This window comes from Gopherus flavomarginatus, chromosome 7 (assembly GCF_025201925.1).
Source record: "Gopherus flavomarginatus isolate rGopFla2 chromosome 7, rGopFla2.mat.asm, whole genome shotgun sequence".
Lineage (NCBI taxonomy): Eukaryota > Metazoa > Chordata > Testudines > Testudinidae > Gopherus > Gopherus flavomarginatus.
The window spans coordinates 25,750,039-25,765,269 of NC_066623.1; the positions used below are offsets into that span (position 1 = coordinate 25,750,039).

Genomic DNA, 15,231 nt, shown 5'->3' on the forward strand with positions numbered 1-15,231 from the left:
CGTACCAGTTTTGTCTTATCTGTCTATTATATGTATATGATCAAAAACTATACATAATTGACAATGACTCTGTCTGAAAAATTGATTAATCCGAAACGGGGTGGATTTGTGCTTAAGTTTCCCACCTTACATATAAGTAAGGCCTCCTAGCATAAATAATAGTTACAGAATTAATAGTTACAGAATTGAACCCTTAGCATGTTGGTTTCTCAGAATGTTAAAAGGCAAACGCTTGGCTTTATTCCCTCTTAGCTTAGACCTTTCTACCCTGTGCCCAGGCCTCTAGTTTTTCCCACCCAGCCTTACTTTTATATATATATATTCACAATTATTGGATCAACAATGTGATTCAACTTTCAGTTCTTGGGCCTTTTATCCCAGAATGACCTGTAGCTCCCAGAGCTCAGGAAAATTGCAATATATGCCTAGAGAATGAATCCTCACTCCCTAAGTCACTATCAGATCTCCTGGCTGGAGACTGTATCCTCAGGCATCTCTTAAGCCCTCTGCAATATGATTTGTAAGAGGTTGTTTAGGTCAATCCACTTTTCCATTGTTCTTCATGATACTCCAGGAAGGACATGAATGGTAAGCTTGTGGCAAGCAGGCATCTATTTCACCCTTGTGGCTTAGTTTAGATTAAGGCCTGCTCTCTGTTGTTCCTTTATTGTTTCTCATGCTCCCACTACACTCACTGTTTGGGTCCCTTGGCTGTCAGGGAACCAAACCTGGAGGTGGTGATTGGGTTCCTGCCCCAGGTAGGGTCTGGAGGCAGAGAGGCTGGATAGGTTGACCCTTCTTCTAGTTGCATATTCTGTTTGTATGTTCCTGGGGCCTAGCTTGGTGCAAGTGCAAACCCACTGCTTTGCTCATTGCATGCAGTAAAGGCCATGTGTAAGGACAGGTGCATATGTGTATGTACAAAAACAGGGTGCACTTTTTTTTTTAAATTAGGTCTTTGCTATATCATTTTTACAGTCCTTGAAAGAATACCATGGATTCAAGGTTTTTCACTATTACGAAATACTCTTCTTCCACAAGCAACATCTTCAATAAGGAGGCTGTCAACCACTACCTTCCATCTTTTGCAGTCTTGACTGTGTTGCAAAACTTCCATTCTCCTTTGGATACCAGTCCATCTGGTGATATTTCTGACATAGCTGGATCTCTTTCTTCCTCTTCCTGGTTTGCCTGAAATCTTGGCTGATATAGCCTGAGTACTGGAATTGTGTCACTCTGTGATCGGCAAGCAATATGTCCGCAGAAAAATGTTGTTCTCTTACCAAGGGTCTCATGTAATTGTGATCTTTTTAAACTTATCCTTCTCATTACCTCATTGTTCAGAGTTTTGATTATCCAGCAATTTTTTTAATATTCTTCTATAACACCAAAAAGTTCAATGCTCAGAGTCATCTCTCAGTGCTTTTAAGTGCCCAGCTCTCATATCCGTACAAGAGTGTTGATCATATGTTGCATTTCAGCAATCTAGTGCAGCTGTGTAGTTTTCACTTTTGACAACACAGAAGTCCTTGAAAATTGTTGAATACATCTTTAGCAAGCGGTATCTCTCTGATTTTTTTGTTCTATCCTCCATCTGATGTTATTAGACATCCTAAAAAGGGAAACTACTCACTACTTGACCATCAAGATAAAGGTGCTACCAAGGGCCAGCTCCAGGCCACAGCGCGCCAAGCGCGTGCTTGGGACGGCACGTCGCGGGGGCTCTCTGCCGGTTGCTGGGAGGGCGGCAGGCGGCTCCCGTGGAGCTGCCGCAGGCGTGGCTGCGGATGGTCTGCTGGTCCCACAGCTCAGGTGGACCTCCCGCAGACACACCTGCAGCAGCTTCACCGGACCCGCGGGACCATCGGACCCTCCGCAGAAATGCCTGCGGCAGGACTACCGGAGCCACGGGACCAGCAGACCGTCCGCAGAAACGCCTGCAGGAAGTCCACCGGAGCCGCAGGATTGGCAAGCAGCAGAGCACTCCACGTGGCGTACCGCCGTGCTAGGGGCGGCAAAATTGCTAGAGCCGGCCCTGGTGCTACCTACCTTGTCCACTGCTAAATTTACTTATTTTTATCCTTTTTGTCTTCCTGACATCAATTATCATTCCATATTTCTTTTAGTGTCAGCAAACCCCTCTACCTCCCAACTTTCAAGTACCATAGTGCGCACCCCATAACATAGACGGAAGGGTGAAGAGTCTCTGGGTTAGGCTAAAAGGGGTAAAAAACACAGGTGATGTCGTGCTGGGAGTCTACTACAGGCCACCTAATCAGGCAGAAGAGGTGGATGAGGCTTTTTTCAAACAACTAACAAAATCATCGAAAGCCCAAGATTTGGTGGTGATGGGGGACTTCAACTATCCAGATATATGTTGGGACAATAACACCGCGGGGCACAGACTATCCAATAAGTTCCTGGACTGCATTGCAGACAACTTTTTATTTCAGAAAGTTGAAAAAGCTACTAGGGGGGAAGCTGTTCTAGACTTGATTTTAACAAATAGGGAGGAACTTGTTGAGAATTTGAAAGTAGAAGGAAGCTTGGGTGAAAGTGATCATGAAATCATAGAATTTGCAATTTTAAGGAAGGGTAGAAGGGAGTACAGCAGAATAGAGACAATGGATTTCAGGAAGGCGGATTTTGGTAAACTCAAAGAGCTGATAGGCAAGGTCCCATGGGAATTAAGACTGAGGGGAAAAACAACTGAGGAAAGTTGGCAGTTTTTCAAAGGGACGCTATTAAGGGCCCAAAAGCAAGTTATTCCGATGGTTAGGAAAGATAGAAAATGTGGCAAAAGACCACCTTGGCTTACCCTTGAGATCTTGCGTGACCTACAAAATAAAAAGGCGTCAAATAAAAAATGGAAACTAGGTCAGATCACGAAGGATGAATATAGGCAAATAACACAGGAATGTAGAGGCAAGATTAGAAAAGCAAAGGCACAAAATGAACTCAAACTAGCTATGGGAATAAAGGGAAACAAGAAGACTTTTTATCAATACATTAGAAGCAAGAGGAAGACTAAGGACAGGGTAGGCCCACTGCTCAATGAGGAGGGGGTAACAGTAACGGGAGACTTGGAAATGGCAGAGATGCTTAATGACTTCTTTGTTTCGGTCTTCACTGAGAAGTCTGAAGGAATGTCTAGTATAGTGAATGCTTATGGGAAGAGGGTAGATTTAGAAGAGAAAATAAGCATAGAGCAAGTAAAAAATCACTTAGAAAAGTTAGATGCCTGCAAGTCACCAGGGCCTGATGAAATGCATCCTAGAATACTCAAGGAGTTAATAGAAGAGGTATCTGAGCCTCTAGCTATTATCTTTGGGAAATCATGGGAGACGGGGGAGATTCCAGAAGACTGGAAGGGGGCAAATATAGTGCCCATCTATAAAAAGGAAAATAAAAACAACCCAGGAAACTACAGACCAGTTAGTTTAACTTCTGTGCCAGGGAAGATAATGGAGCAGGTAATCAAAGAAATCATCTGCAAACACTTGGAAGGTGGTAAGGTGATAGGGAATAGCCAGCATGGATTTGTAAAGAACAAATCGTGTCAAACTAATCTGATAACGTTCTTCGATAGGATAACGAGCCTTGTGGATAAGGGAGAAGCGGTGGATGTGATATATCTAGACTTCAGTAAGGCATTTGATACAGTCTCGCATGATATTCTTATAGATAAGCTAGGAAAGTACAATTTAGATGGGGCTACTATAAGGTGGGTGCATAACTGGCTGGATAACCGTACTCAGAGAGTAGTTGTTAATGGCTCCCAATCCTGCTGGAAAGGTATAACAAGTGGGGTTCCGCAGGGGTCTGTTTTGGGACCGGTTCTGTTCAATATCTTCATCAACAATTTAGATGTTGGCATAGAAAGTACGCTTATTAAGTTTGCGGACGATACCAAACTGGGAGGGATTGCAACTGCTTTGGAGGACAGGGTCAAAATTCAAAATGATCTGGACAAGTTGGAGAAATGGTCTGAGGTAAACAGGATGAAGTTCAATAAAGATAAATGCAAAGTGCTCCACTTAGGAAGGAACAATCAGTTTCACACATATAGAATGGGAAGAGACTGTCTAGGAAGGAGTATGGCAGAAAGAGATCTAGGGGTCATAGTGGACCACAAGCTTAATATGAGTCAACAGTGTGATACTGTTGCAAAAAAAGCAAACGTGATTCTGGGATGCATTAACAGGTGTGTTGTAAACAAGACACGAGAAGTCATTCTTCCGCTTTACTCTGCGCTGGTTAGGCCTCAACTGGAGTATTGTGTCCAGTTCTGGGCACCGCATTTCAAGAAAGATGTAGAGAAATTGGAGAGGGTCCAGAGAAGAGCAACAAGAATGATTAAAGGTCTTGAGAACATGACCTATGAAGGAAGGCTGAAGGAATTGGGTTTGTTTAGTTTGGAAAAGAGAAGACTGAGAGGGGACATGATAGCAGTTTTCAGGTATCTAAAAGGGTGTCATCAGGAGGAGGGAGAAAACTTGTTCACCTTAGCCTCCAATGATAGAACAAGAAACAATGGGCTTAAACTGCAGCAAGGGAGATTTAGGTTGGACATTAGGAAAAAGTTCCTAACTGTCAGGGTAGTTAAACACTGGAATAGATTGCCTAGGGAAGTTGTGGAATCTCCATCTCTGGAGATATTTAAGAGTAGGTTAGATAAATGTCTATCAGGGATGGTCTAGACAGTATTTGGTCCTGCCATGAGGGCAGGGGACTGGACTCGATGACCTCTCGAGGTCCCTTCCAGTCCTAGAGTTTATGAGTCTATAGTGCTGTTTAGACATAGCCAGGCCAGGCTGCTTCATACCTAGGCTAGGAAGAATTAGATTTTTGTTGATAAATATTGGTAAACACTGATTGCATAATATGCACACAGACCAATGAAAATTTTTTCCATCAATAATAACAGAAATGTACAGATAGATATAGTAAGAAAAATGCAGCCTGAGAATTTATGAGTCAAAATCAAGTGATTTAGACTTTCAGATTAGGCTTGTTACCAATGAAATAGCAAATAAATAGTAAAAATAGGTATGATTTGTTGATTTAAGGATATTTACTTCGTATATTTTGATGTGTTACTGACAATTTGTGTTTTAATGGTCTATAAAGCTTTAACTTTTGAATCTCAGTGTCTACTGTCATTAAATAACTGTCTGATCCCCCCATAATTTCCTACAACTGTGAAAATGTAAATTGATAAAAATAGAAAAAAAGCTTAAAACACTCATGAGTTTGCACAAATATGAAAATTTAAATAGATAAAAATCTAAACAAAATTAAAAATAAATATCAGTATTATCCTTTTAATTTATTTTTTTTAAAATGTATTCTGACAAGCCTACTCATAATACAATATTGCATAGATGTAGCCAGGTGAGGTTGCTGTGTTGCTCACATTAGAGATTTCAGCCCGAATCTCTCATTATTTGATGTTTTTCTTAAAGTCCCAGCTCCTTGAGTTATATAATCAGGTGAGAAACTCACCTTTCATTAAAAGATAAAGTAATCTTCAACTTGGATGTTATTTCTACCTTGACATACCGATGTGCAAGCTGGAAATCCATCAAAGTTATAGACAGCTGTCTAAATGCTTTCAAGGAAAATAAATGTATAAATTTATAAATTTAAAACAAAATAGTGTGAGTTCAACAATTTAAAGTTTTCTAGAAGAGAAGACAGAAACATCAGGCCCCTGCTATATGAATGAAGCAACACCTGTTGCATAGCTGGAGCAACATGTAAAAGGTGCCAGACGAAATAATCCCTCTGTCAAATGGTACCTAGATTGGGAAAAACTTATGGGACTTAAACACATGCAGAGAGCAGCCAGCATAAGTAGGCATGGTGCAGAGTTATGTTGTGGTGCCGGAAAGATTCAGATTCTAGCCCTGCAGGGTCCATGATGGCTTGTGGGCGTTTGACCCGTGGCACAGCCCTAGCAGAGAAGCGCCCACAAGCCAGGGACTCTGGGGAGGAGGGAAGCAAGGTGCCATTGGTGACCCCCAGGCGCATCTAGGCATGAGCGTGACCTTTCTATGGTTCAAGGAGCTGTCTCTGCCCCCTGGTGACCAAAGCAGGCGGCGCTTCGGATCAGCGACTCCTCCCCTGCCCGACCTCCGAGGCTACAGCTGAGGCCCGTAGACGCCAGCCACAGCCTCCCTCTCAGTCAGCGTCTTGATTGGCCGACTGGCTGGTCGATCAGATCAGGAGCAGCCAACCGAAGGCGAGTATAGGCGGCTTCCGCCCTCCCCTCTCTACATAAGGGCTAGGGGCTGAGGGTGGTGGGGGCAGGCGCCGTAGTGGGGTCTCGGGGCGGCGGTTATTTATTTTTAAACGTGGCGGGGTTTTAAGAAACGTGTTGTAAGTATTAATCTGCGAGGTGCCCGCGGCCCCGAGCAGGACTCGGCGCCTGCCCCCGATCACGCGGTAAGGAGTCGGCGGGGGGATGGAGCGTTCGCGGGTTTGGGCTGGGGCCGAGGGGAACGGTCCAGCCTTGGGCAGGTCGCGTGAGGGTTTGGGGCACCAGAGGCTCCGGGCTGGGCGGTCGGTTCTCTGCCCTACGACCCAGCCGGCCTGTGCTGTTACAGCCTAGGGCTGTCATGGGTCAAGCTGGAATTACTGGGAGGAGGAGGAGGATTTGAAGCCCCCCCCCACCCCGCACTATGATTGTGTCTCGGGGTCTATGAGCCCGCATCCCTTCTCTCCCGAGCCGGGCGGACAAGCCCAGGCATGTCACCGTGGAGGGGGAGGTGCTGAGTGATTGGAGGGCTCGGGCAGCTGACGTGTGCCATGTGTCTGTGCTCTTCAGTCAGCGCTACAGCTCCGCTGTCTGCAAAGTGCTGAGCTCTCTCTTGGAGGAATACTTCCGAACTTGAGTTTGGGTTCCTTGCATACATGAAACACCAGCACCGATTCCTGTATAATGTGGGTGTTTCCGGGTGTATACTAAAGGGGAAGGCTGCTTGCTGGCTATAACACACCAACTGAAGGCCACCCACATCCATAAATAATAAAATCTTCTGTAAAATGTGTACTAGCAAATCAAAAGTTTAAGTTCAGATATATAACAGCAGAAATGTCTGATTAGAACAGTGGTTCTCCAACTTTTGTACTTGTGACCCCTTTCACATGGCAAGCCTCTAAGTGTGGACACTCTCCTTATACATTAAAAACACTTGTTTAATATATTTAACACCATTATAAATGCTGGAAGCAAAGCAGGGTTTGGGGTGGAGGCTGGCAGCTCATGACTCCCCTGTAGTAAGCTTGTGACCCCCTGAGTGGTTCTGACCCCCAATTTGAGAACTCCTGGTCTAGAACAATAGAGGAGGAGTCTTTATAAATCTAAGTAGAGCTCTCTAATATTATGATGTAATTCTATCCTCCTGGGGAAAATTTGAAGAGCTTTCCTTTTGCCACCGATTGATATTTGGGCAAATGTAACTCCCCAGCATATCAGAGTCCCAAAATGCCTTTTAGTAGCTTCTTGCATTAAGTATTTGTGTTTCATTACAGATGATTGAAATGCTTGTAACAACTGAAGCTCAAGAATTGCTAGGTCAGCTCAATGCTCTGTTGGAACAAGAGTTAAGATATCAGCCAAAGGCTTCTGGCCTGAGACTAATTGAAACTGCTCATGACAATGGCCTCCGAATGACTGCAAGGTTGCGAGACTTTGAAGTAAAAGATCTCCTCAGCTTAACTCAATTCTTTGGCTTCAGTACAGAAACATTTTCTTTAGCTGTGAATTTCTTAGACAGGTTTCTGTCAAAAATGAAGGTATGTTTTGGAAACATAAGCTTTTATACATTAACTTTCTATGGCCTTGCCTTCACTTAGGGGAAAAAAGTTAGCCATGCTTCATAGCCTCCTAACTTATGTGAAAACTACATAGTGTTTGTTTTCAATAAGATTTTAACTCTAGTTAAGACCTTTATTCCTATGGGCTTGTCTATACTTAGAGTGCTATAATGGCACAGCTGTGCTGCTATAGCATTTCACTGTAAACATACCTATGCTTGCTTAACAGGTGAGGGTTTCTCATCTGTTCAAGTAATACACAGCCCCCAGCAGTGGTAGCTAGGTTGATTTAAGAATTCTGTTGACCTAGTGCTGTCTAAACCAGGGTTAGGTCAGTTCAACTGTGGGTTGTCAGAGTAACATCTCCGGTTAGTCTTAAACAGCAAACTTCTCTTGTACACATGCTTTCTCTTACTCCTTTCAATACAAAATGTATGTGTACATTCTGTAAGCTACTTTTTATTTTACTACTCTAGATCTGTAAGGTTCTTGTCCAAAATGCCAAGTGATCAACAGACATCAGATGTTGGTCAATACTGAGTACTTCAGTAGTTTTTGGGAAGGAGGATTTGGGGACTGAAGCATACTCCTATAATTACACAGAGTGACCAGAGGATCTCATTATGCCATAGTGTATGCTATCAGAAATAAAAGTTCTCAAAGATACTTTTATAATAATCCAAAAGTAAGCAATTCAAAATCTTCCAGCTCAGACTTAAGGCAATTTAAGCATACCCCAGAGACCATGCATATTCCTAAATGGGGTGGTGGGGTGGGAGTGGAAAGATTACTGAATCCAAAAAATATCCTTTAGAAAATTTTAAAGCCACCCTCATCAGATTAAAAAAGGACTACACACACACTCGCTTCTGAGCACGTGCCAGTTTCTTTCAGTGTTTTGGAAGAAATGTCCACTAGTTAGATTATTCATTAATTCTTCTCCAAGGAACTTCTTGTACCTCACTGTCTAACTCTCCAGTAGGATATTGGATTAGTGACCCTGATCTAACCTGGTATAGAAATGTCTAGATTTCTAAGACAATAAGGAAAGGTCAGTATAAGAGGAAATCTCTCAAATGCCCCTGCTTGTAGAAGGCAGAGTGAGAAGTAATTTTGGGTGTCTGACATCGTGGTGTATAGATGTGGATGGTCGAGTTACAGTATGCAAAATGATTGCTACCTGCAGAGCTTGGCTTAAAAAGAGAACCCAACATCTATTTTAGCTGAACACGTTTATTTTTCTGACTTGCTATAAAATGCTTTCATTATAATAAATTTGACCTTTCTTTTAGGTGCAGCCTAAACACTTAGGCTGTGTTGGACTGAGCTGCTTCTACCTGGCTGTGAAAGCAACAGAAGAAGAAAGAAGCATTCCCTTAGCCACTGACTTAATTCAAATAAGCCAGTACAGGTTCACTGTATCGGACATGATGAGAATGGAGAAAATTGTGTTAGAGAAGCTATACTGGAGAGTCAAAGCTACAACTGCCTTTCAGTTTCTACAACTCTATCACTTGCTTATCCATGAGAATTTACCTTGTGAAAGGTAAAACAACTATTACACTGTGACTTTGAAGCTTCACTGCCCACTGGAAAGGGCTGGTGAAGAAAATCACTCAAGTAATCTACTTTAATGTATACAATTTAAATCAAAAGTGAGAATGCAAACGTTTACAAACTGGTAAACAGTGGCTGATATGAATCCCTGTGGATTGATACTGTGCTGTAATGAACAGAGCTTTCTCCTACTTCAGGGACAATGTTGATTACAGCTAAAATAAAAATGACCCAGGGCATAGTTTTAGATCAGGGAAACAGCCTTGCTGAACAGGTGCAGGTTAATGCACTGCTGCTCAAGCAGCAGTGTCTGGCAGTCTTTCAAAATCTTTTCTCTGAAAAGACAGCTGGTTTATGAATATCCTTAGTTACTTCAAGATCAAAACTTGCTTGGTCAACAAATACTGTAAGCACATCAAACCTGTAAAACCCCTTAGCTGAGTCAGAACAACCAGGGATATAAAGCCAAAACTGTTTTTACTTTACCATGTTGCCAGTCTTGCAAATGTATATAGAAAAATATCTATGCAAAAAACAAAGCAAAAGCACATTAAGCTGCAACACTTAATTGTATAGTACAGAAACTGAGTCCTAGAGCTAGTCTACAATGGGAACTTACACTGGCATACCTACAGCTCTCAGGTGTGAAAAATCTACACCCTGAATGTAGCTATGCCAACCTAACACCTGGTATAGACACTACTAGTCCCCAGCAGAAGTGAGGAGGTGGATTACGTACACTGACAGGAAAACCCCTGTCACTGACATAGGTTACTGTATAAGCTGAATTGTGGAAGCAGCATTGCTGTAGTAGTATAAGTGTAGATATACCGAACACCTCTGAACTTAAAAAGCCTGTCATTCTTCTTTCACAAACATTTCTGGAACTGATGCAACCCTTAAACCGTATCAAATAGAATGCCTGAGTAATTTTGTATTAAATGCTCAGCAAATTTCTAAGGCTTTTGGAGTCTTGATCTGACTTATATACCTAAAAAGAAAATTTCATGCTCTCTACAACTAACTAAACTCTTAATGCCATTCTCTTACAGAAGAAAGCATCTTAATTTTGAGAGACTTGAAGCCCAGCTTAAGGCATGTCACTGCAGAATCATGTTCTCTAAAGCCAAGGTACGTGGTTTCTAATACCATAAGCACACTGAGTTTACTGCAGCTTAACAGTCTCAGCTGTCAGTATTAACATTTACTTTGTTTCCCTTAGCCTTCTGTTTTGGCATTATCTATATTGGCACTAGAGATTGAAGAAAAGAAACTGTTAGAGTTGAAAGAAGTGATAGAATGCCTTCAGATACATTCCAAGGTATGTCATTGGGGTGGAGGGTGGGGGGAGAATGACCTTAACTACAGTGAAGGGTAGAGCCTCTGAACAGGTTTAACATTAGGTTGTTGAACAGAATTCTGCTTTTTTTTTTTTTTTGAGGAACCTTCAAGACAGATTCTAGTTTGCTACTGTTAAAAATGAAATAATTCTTTACTTGCTCGGACAAATTGGAGTTGACTTTTTTCTCCCAAGATGGGGAGATTTTGAAAAACTTGCATGTAACTTTTATGCAGCATTCATGTGACTGGCTCATAGATGACAAAAAGGCACAACAGTCCTTCACAGTATCCATGATGTAAATCAGGATTCTGCATCCTTTGGCATGCAGCCAGTCAGGGAACTACGCGGCTGGGCTGGTTTGTTTACCTGCAGTGTCCACAGGTTCAGCCAATCGCAGCTCCCACTGGCAGCAGTTTGCTGTTCCAGGCCAATGGGGGCTGCAGGAAGCAGCAGCCAGCACATCCTTCAGCCCATGCTGCTTCCTGCAGCCCACATTGGCCTGGAACGGTGGACCATGGCTAGTGGGAACTGCAATTGGCTGAACCTTCAGATGCTGCAGGTAAACAAACCAGCCCGGCCTGTCAGCAGATTTCCCTCACAGGCCGCATACTAAAGATTGCCAATCCCTGATGTAAATAAACCGCCAAGGAAAACCAACAAGTCAAGTTTTGGGTCAACTTGACTATTACTATCATCTACAACTTATATGGTGTCATTCTGTGAAACTACTGTGAAACTTGTTCACAAGGGAACAACTACTCCATTCTGTTGGAGCTCAGTAATCACAAAAATAATGTGAAGTATTTTGTCCAAGCTCTTGTGTGTTCTTAAGAACTAAGGGCCTTCAGCAGTCCATTGGCACCCAAGCTTGTCCCCTTCACACCTTCCCGCAATTGGCATGTGGTACAAGGCTTTTCTTAATGTAGCTTGCTTGTAGGAGGTGGTGAGGGTAGATTAAAACCACTGGAAAATGAGTGCTTCATTCTAGCTTCAACCTTTCTTCATTCAGACAAATAGCAGAGATCTAACTTTCTGGAAGGAGCTGGTATTAAAGTGCCTTGCAGAATATTCATCAAACAAGTGTTCAAAACCAAATGTTCAGAAGCTGAAGTGGATTGTGTCAGGACGTACAGCACGGCAGCTGAAGCATAGCTACTACAGAATCTCGCACCTCCCCACAATCCCAGAGACTGGCTCGTAACAGGTAACTTTCTTTAGCTGCTTTCAACTTCAATTTGTGCACAAACAGGAATCTTTAAACAAATAACTTTCTTCATGCTTACTAGACTGGAGGAGGTTTCTTCAGCCCCCTAGGCACAGCCTAGATATTCAACTTAGTTGTCAAACAAAGCAACTCTTCAATTTAATCAACACATTCCAAGTGGCCTGTCAATCCTTGGACACCTTTAGGTGCATCAACACTAATACCTGAAAATATAAACTGGCAACCCTCCTAATGTCTCCATAGCAAAGTACCAGTTTTCCCATACTGTGGTGTCCATCACTTGAATCTCACTGAAGTCTGGAGCACAGCTAGATTAGCAGAGCAAGTGGTGGGATGTGACAAAGATGCCAGGTGGTTAACCTGCTTCACATTCTGATGCTTACAAGGAAAAAGAAGAAAGGAAGAAGTGTCTATACTTGAGCAGCAGGTCAATGTATTAATCAGTGCACCAAAACTTGTAGTGAAGGTTGGTTAGCCCATCCTCCAGACCGAGTTACTGAAATTGGCTTGCCTGTAACAACTTTCTGGTTGTCTTAGGACTCCTATATGCATGTTAGGAACAAGTCCTGAACATACAATAAAGATTCTGAGATAATTGTCATAGAAAAGTCTACAAAGCCGATGTCATACAACAATGATTTCCCTACAAAAATACCCTGTCAACTGAAGTAGTATGTAATGCATTAAGACACTGCTTCCTTTCTCACTTCCAAAGCTCTACAGTAGAAATTCAGTTACAAACACCAGAGTTAAAAACTGACCAGTCAACCACACTTCATTTGGACCTGAAAGTATGCAGTCAGGCAGTAGAGATTTGTGGGGTGGGGAAGCAAATACTGCATAGTATAGAATTGTGTTAAATATAAACTGCTAAAAATTAGTCAGTGTAAAAATTGACACAGTAAGAAAACTGTTTGTGCTTTTCACTTTTTAAGATGGTTAAAAGCATTTTTCTTCTACATAAAGTTTCAAAGCTGTATTAAGTTGATGTTCAGTTGTGAACTCTTGAACTGTAACATTTTGTTCAGAGTAACAAACAACCTCCATTCCTGAGGTTGTAACTCTGAGGTTCTATTGTATCTACATAGTTTAAACATGGTTAAACTTAATCTGGCAAAACTAGCCTCTAACTCTTTGTCCTGTGCATTGACTAGACAAGCTGTTTTCCAACACTTTATTGGAACGCTGCTTTTATCTAACCAATGTATAATAAACCAGTCTTGCTGAAACAGACTTTAAAGGCCTGAAATAAACTTGAGGGGTGGGGAGTCTAAGCTGTACATAAGTTAATTACTGTTTTAGCCTATTACCCAACTAACTTTCACTGCTGAGTTGCTACTTTCATTTCATTTTTTTAAATGACTGCCATTAACTATCTCTTCCTTGGAGTATCCTTCCCCCTCCCCATCCTCTTCCTACTTTTGGGAGCAGAAATTGTCTTACTACAGATGTAGTACAGCAACAGCTGTTTAGTTGACTTAATGTCTCTCTTAGTGTCTGCACAGGAATCTTAAAATAGAAAGATGACTATCCTGAAGGCTGGCTTACAGAATTCAGCTGTGGAATTGAAAACTGAAGCCTAAAACCTGACAACTGTTCAACTTGTGGGAAAACTAAAACATCCAGGTTTCTTTAGTAGACCTTTCCAGCAAATGCAGTTGTACTGGTGCTGACTACAGGAGTAGTGAACAGTTCCTGAAGGATGAATGACTAAAACCTGCCTGAATATTGAAATATGAAAATGTAACAGTGAAGAATCGTAATACTGTTTATAGTAGTGAATAGCCTCAAGACAACTCAGTAGTTAACTGACAGAACAGCTAGTGTAGTTTAACCTTGGTTACTGCAACTGTGGCTGTTTAGCTGGATTACATAACTTCATGCAATTTGATTTTCCACCTCCTAAAACTTGTACTTGAAACATAGGAGGCATAATGTGCTTCAGGACTCCTGAGGCTACCAAACAGTCTCTGACATCTCCCTGATACTGCACGGGATAGATAACTGCATCCCAGAGACTAAGTCAAATGTTTTGTATTGTTGTGTTTTTCTTTTTGAGTAGCCATGTCATCGTGCACAAGGCAGTGGTCCTTTGATGCAGTGCTGTCCACCTCCAGTGCAGAGTTGACAACTCTGGCTAAGACGATAAAATACAAATCAGACAGATGCTATGCTGGGGCAAGCCTGCAGTTGTTACTCTTCATCATTATTGAACTTAGCCATCCTTCTACCCTCATTTTGTGAAGAGTGTAATTTTGGGAACTTTGAATGGTGGAGATTGAAAGCATGGCTTTCACAAGCAAACTGCACCCTATATCAGTTTGCAATGTCAGTAAAACTGCTACTTTGCTATTGCTGTTTAAAGTCAGTTGTAGAGCCTGACAAAATCTTCCCCCTAGATTCTATTCTAGACAATGGAGCAAATTCTGATTGTTATGCAGGTGCTGTTTGCATGCCCTCAATAGAAATTGTACCAGTACCACCATAATGTAAGATGACATCAGCTTTTGTTGCCTAAATAGGAGATTGTATCTATTCCTTTAATAGTTGGAGTTCTGAATCAGCTCTGCTACTTTGAACAAGTACAGCTTCATTCCTTGTTTGTCACTAAAAGATCTAAACCTATGTGTCAATACTAGCTCTTCAGCACTAGAGGAATGAGAGAGTACATTCTAAAGATGTTCATAAATGGGATGCCTAAGCGCAAATAAAGCTGCAGCGTTGTATGTCATGAAGCAAATGTCTGAAGCTGGGATGTAGGCAGTGAGCTCTGAATGCTCTGCTCTGCACTGCATTGCATGAGAACCTCTTATTGGTCAATCATTAACTCCTGCATGCACCCTAAACTTATCTGGGCAATGGGAGAAAAGAACTGTCAATAGTTAAATAAAACATGGGGCTGGTACACTAACATCTACTTTCCAAAGTCTAACACTGATTTTTGGGGAAACTCCTCACCTTCCTTCTAATGTAGTAAAAGCATAGTCAAACTTCCTACAGAACACTTTAAACTACTGCAAGTAGTGAACAGCTTGAGGAGGAAAATTTTTTACTATAAACTTAAAGGTGAATGTTGTTGCTAACCTTGACCATGCAGATAGCAGCGGTAACTACATACAGCGTACCTAACTGGTGAAAGGGGCAAGGGATGTAAAGGATAGTACATGCTATGCAAGTTGAATGCAACTGCTGAAGATGCACTGAGCTAGTTTTAGCAGAAGTAACTGTTTCAGTTTCATTAAAGAATGTACCTTTCAATAAAACTTATTGTAATGCAGGTATCTGA

The 15,231-nt window shown here is 41.9% G+C and overlaps 1 protein-coding gene across 1 annotated transcript; it reads left to right on the plus strand.

Annotated features, from left to right (window-relative positions):
- The first annotated feature begins 6,292 nt into the window (after window positions 1–6,292).
- On the plus strand, window positions 6,293–15,222 carry CCNG1 (cyclin G1). The gene is made up of 7 exons (XM_050962812.1): window positions 6,293–6,447; window positions 7,537–7,800; window positions 9,114–9,367; window positions 10,431–10,509; window positions 10,601–10,699; window positions 11,730–11,924; window positions 13,440–15,222. Exons 2-6 carry the CDS (start codon window positions 7,537–7,539, stop codon window positions 11,919–11,921), a joined length of 888 nt encoding a protein of 295 aa, XP_050818769.1. The 5' UTR covers window positions 6,293–6,447; the 3' UTR covers window positions 11,922–11,924; window positions 13,440–15,222.
- Window positions 15,223–15,231: the final 9 nt, after the last annotated feature.

Excerpts from the sequence above, each read along its gene's own strand:
- CCNG1 (XM_050962812.1), top strand. The coding sequence starts at position 7,537 with ATGATTGAAATGCTTGTAACAACTGAAGCTCAAGAATTGCTAGGTCAG. Across the intron at positions 7,801-9,113 it reads GGTTTCTGTCAAAAATGAAG|GTGCAGCCTAAACACTTAGG; the intron begins GTATGTTTTGGA and ends CCTTTCTTTTAG. Across the intron at positions 10,510-10,600 it reads TCATGTTCTCTAAAGCCAAG|CCTTCTGTTTTGGCATTATC; the intron begins GTACGTGGTTTC and ends TGTTTCCCTTAG.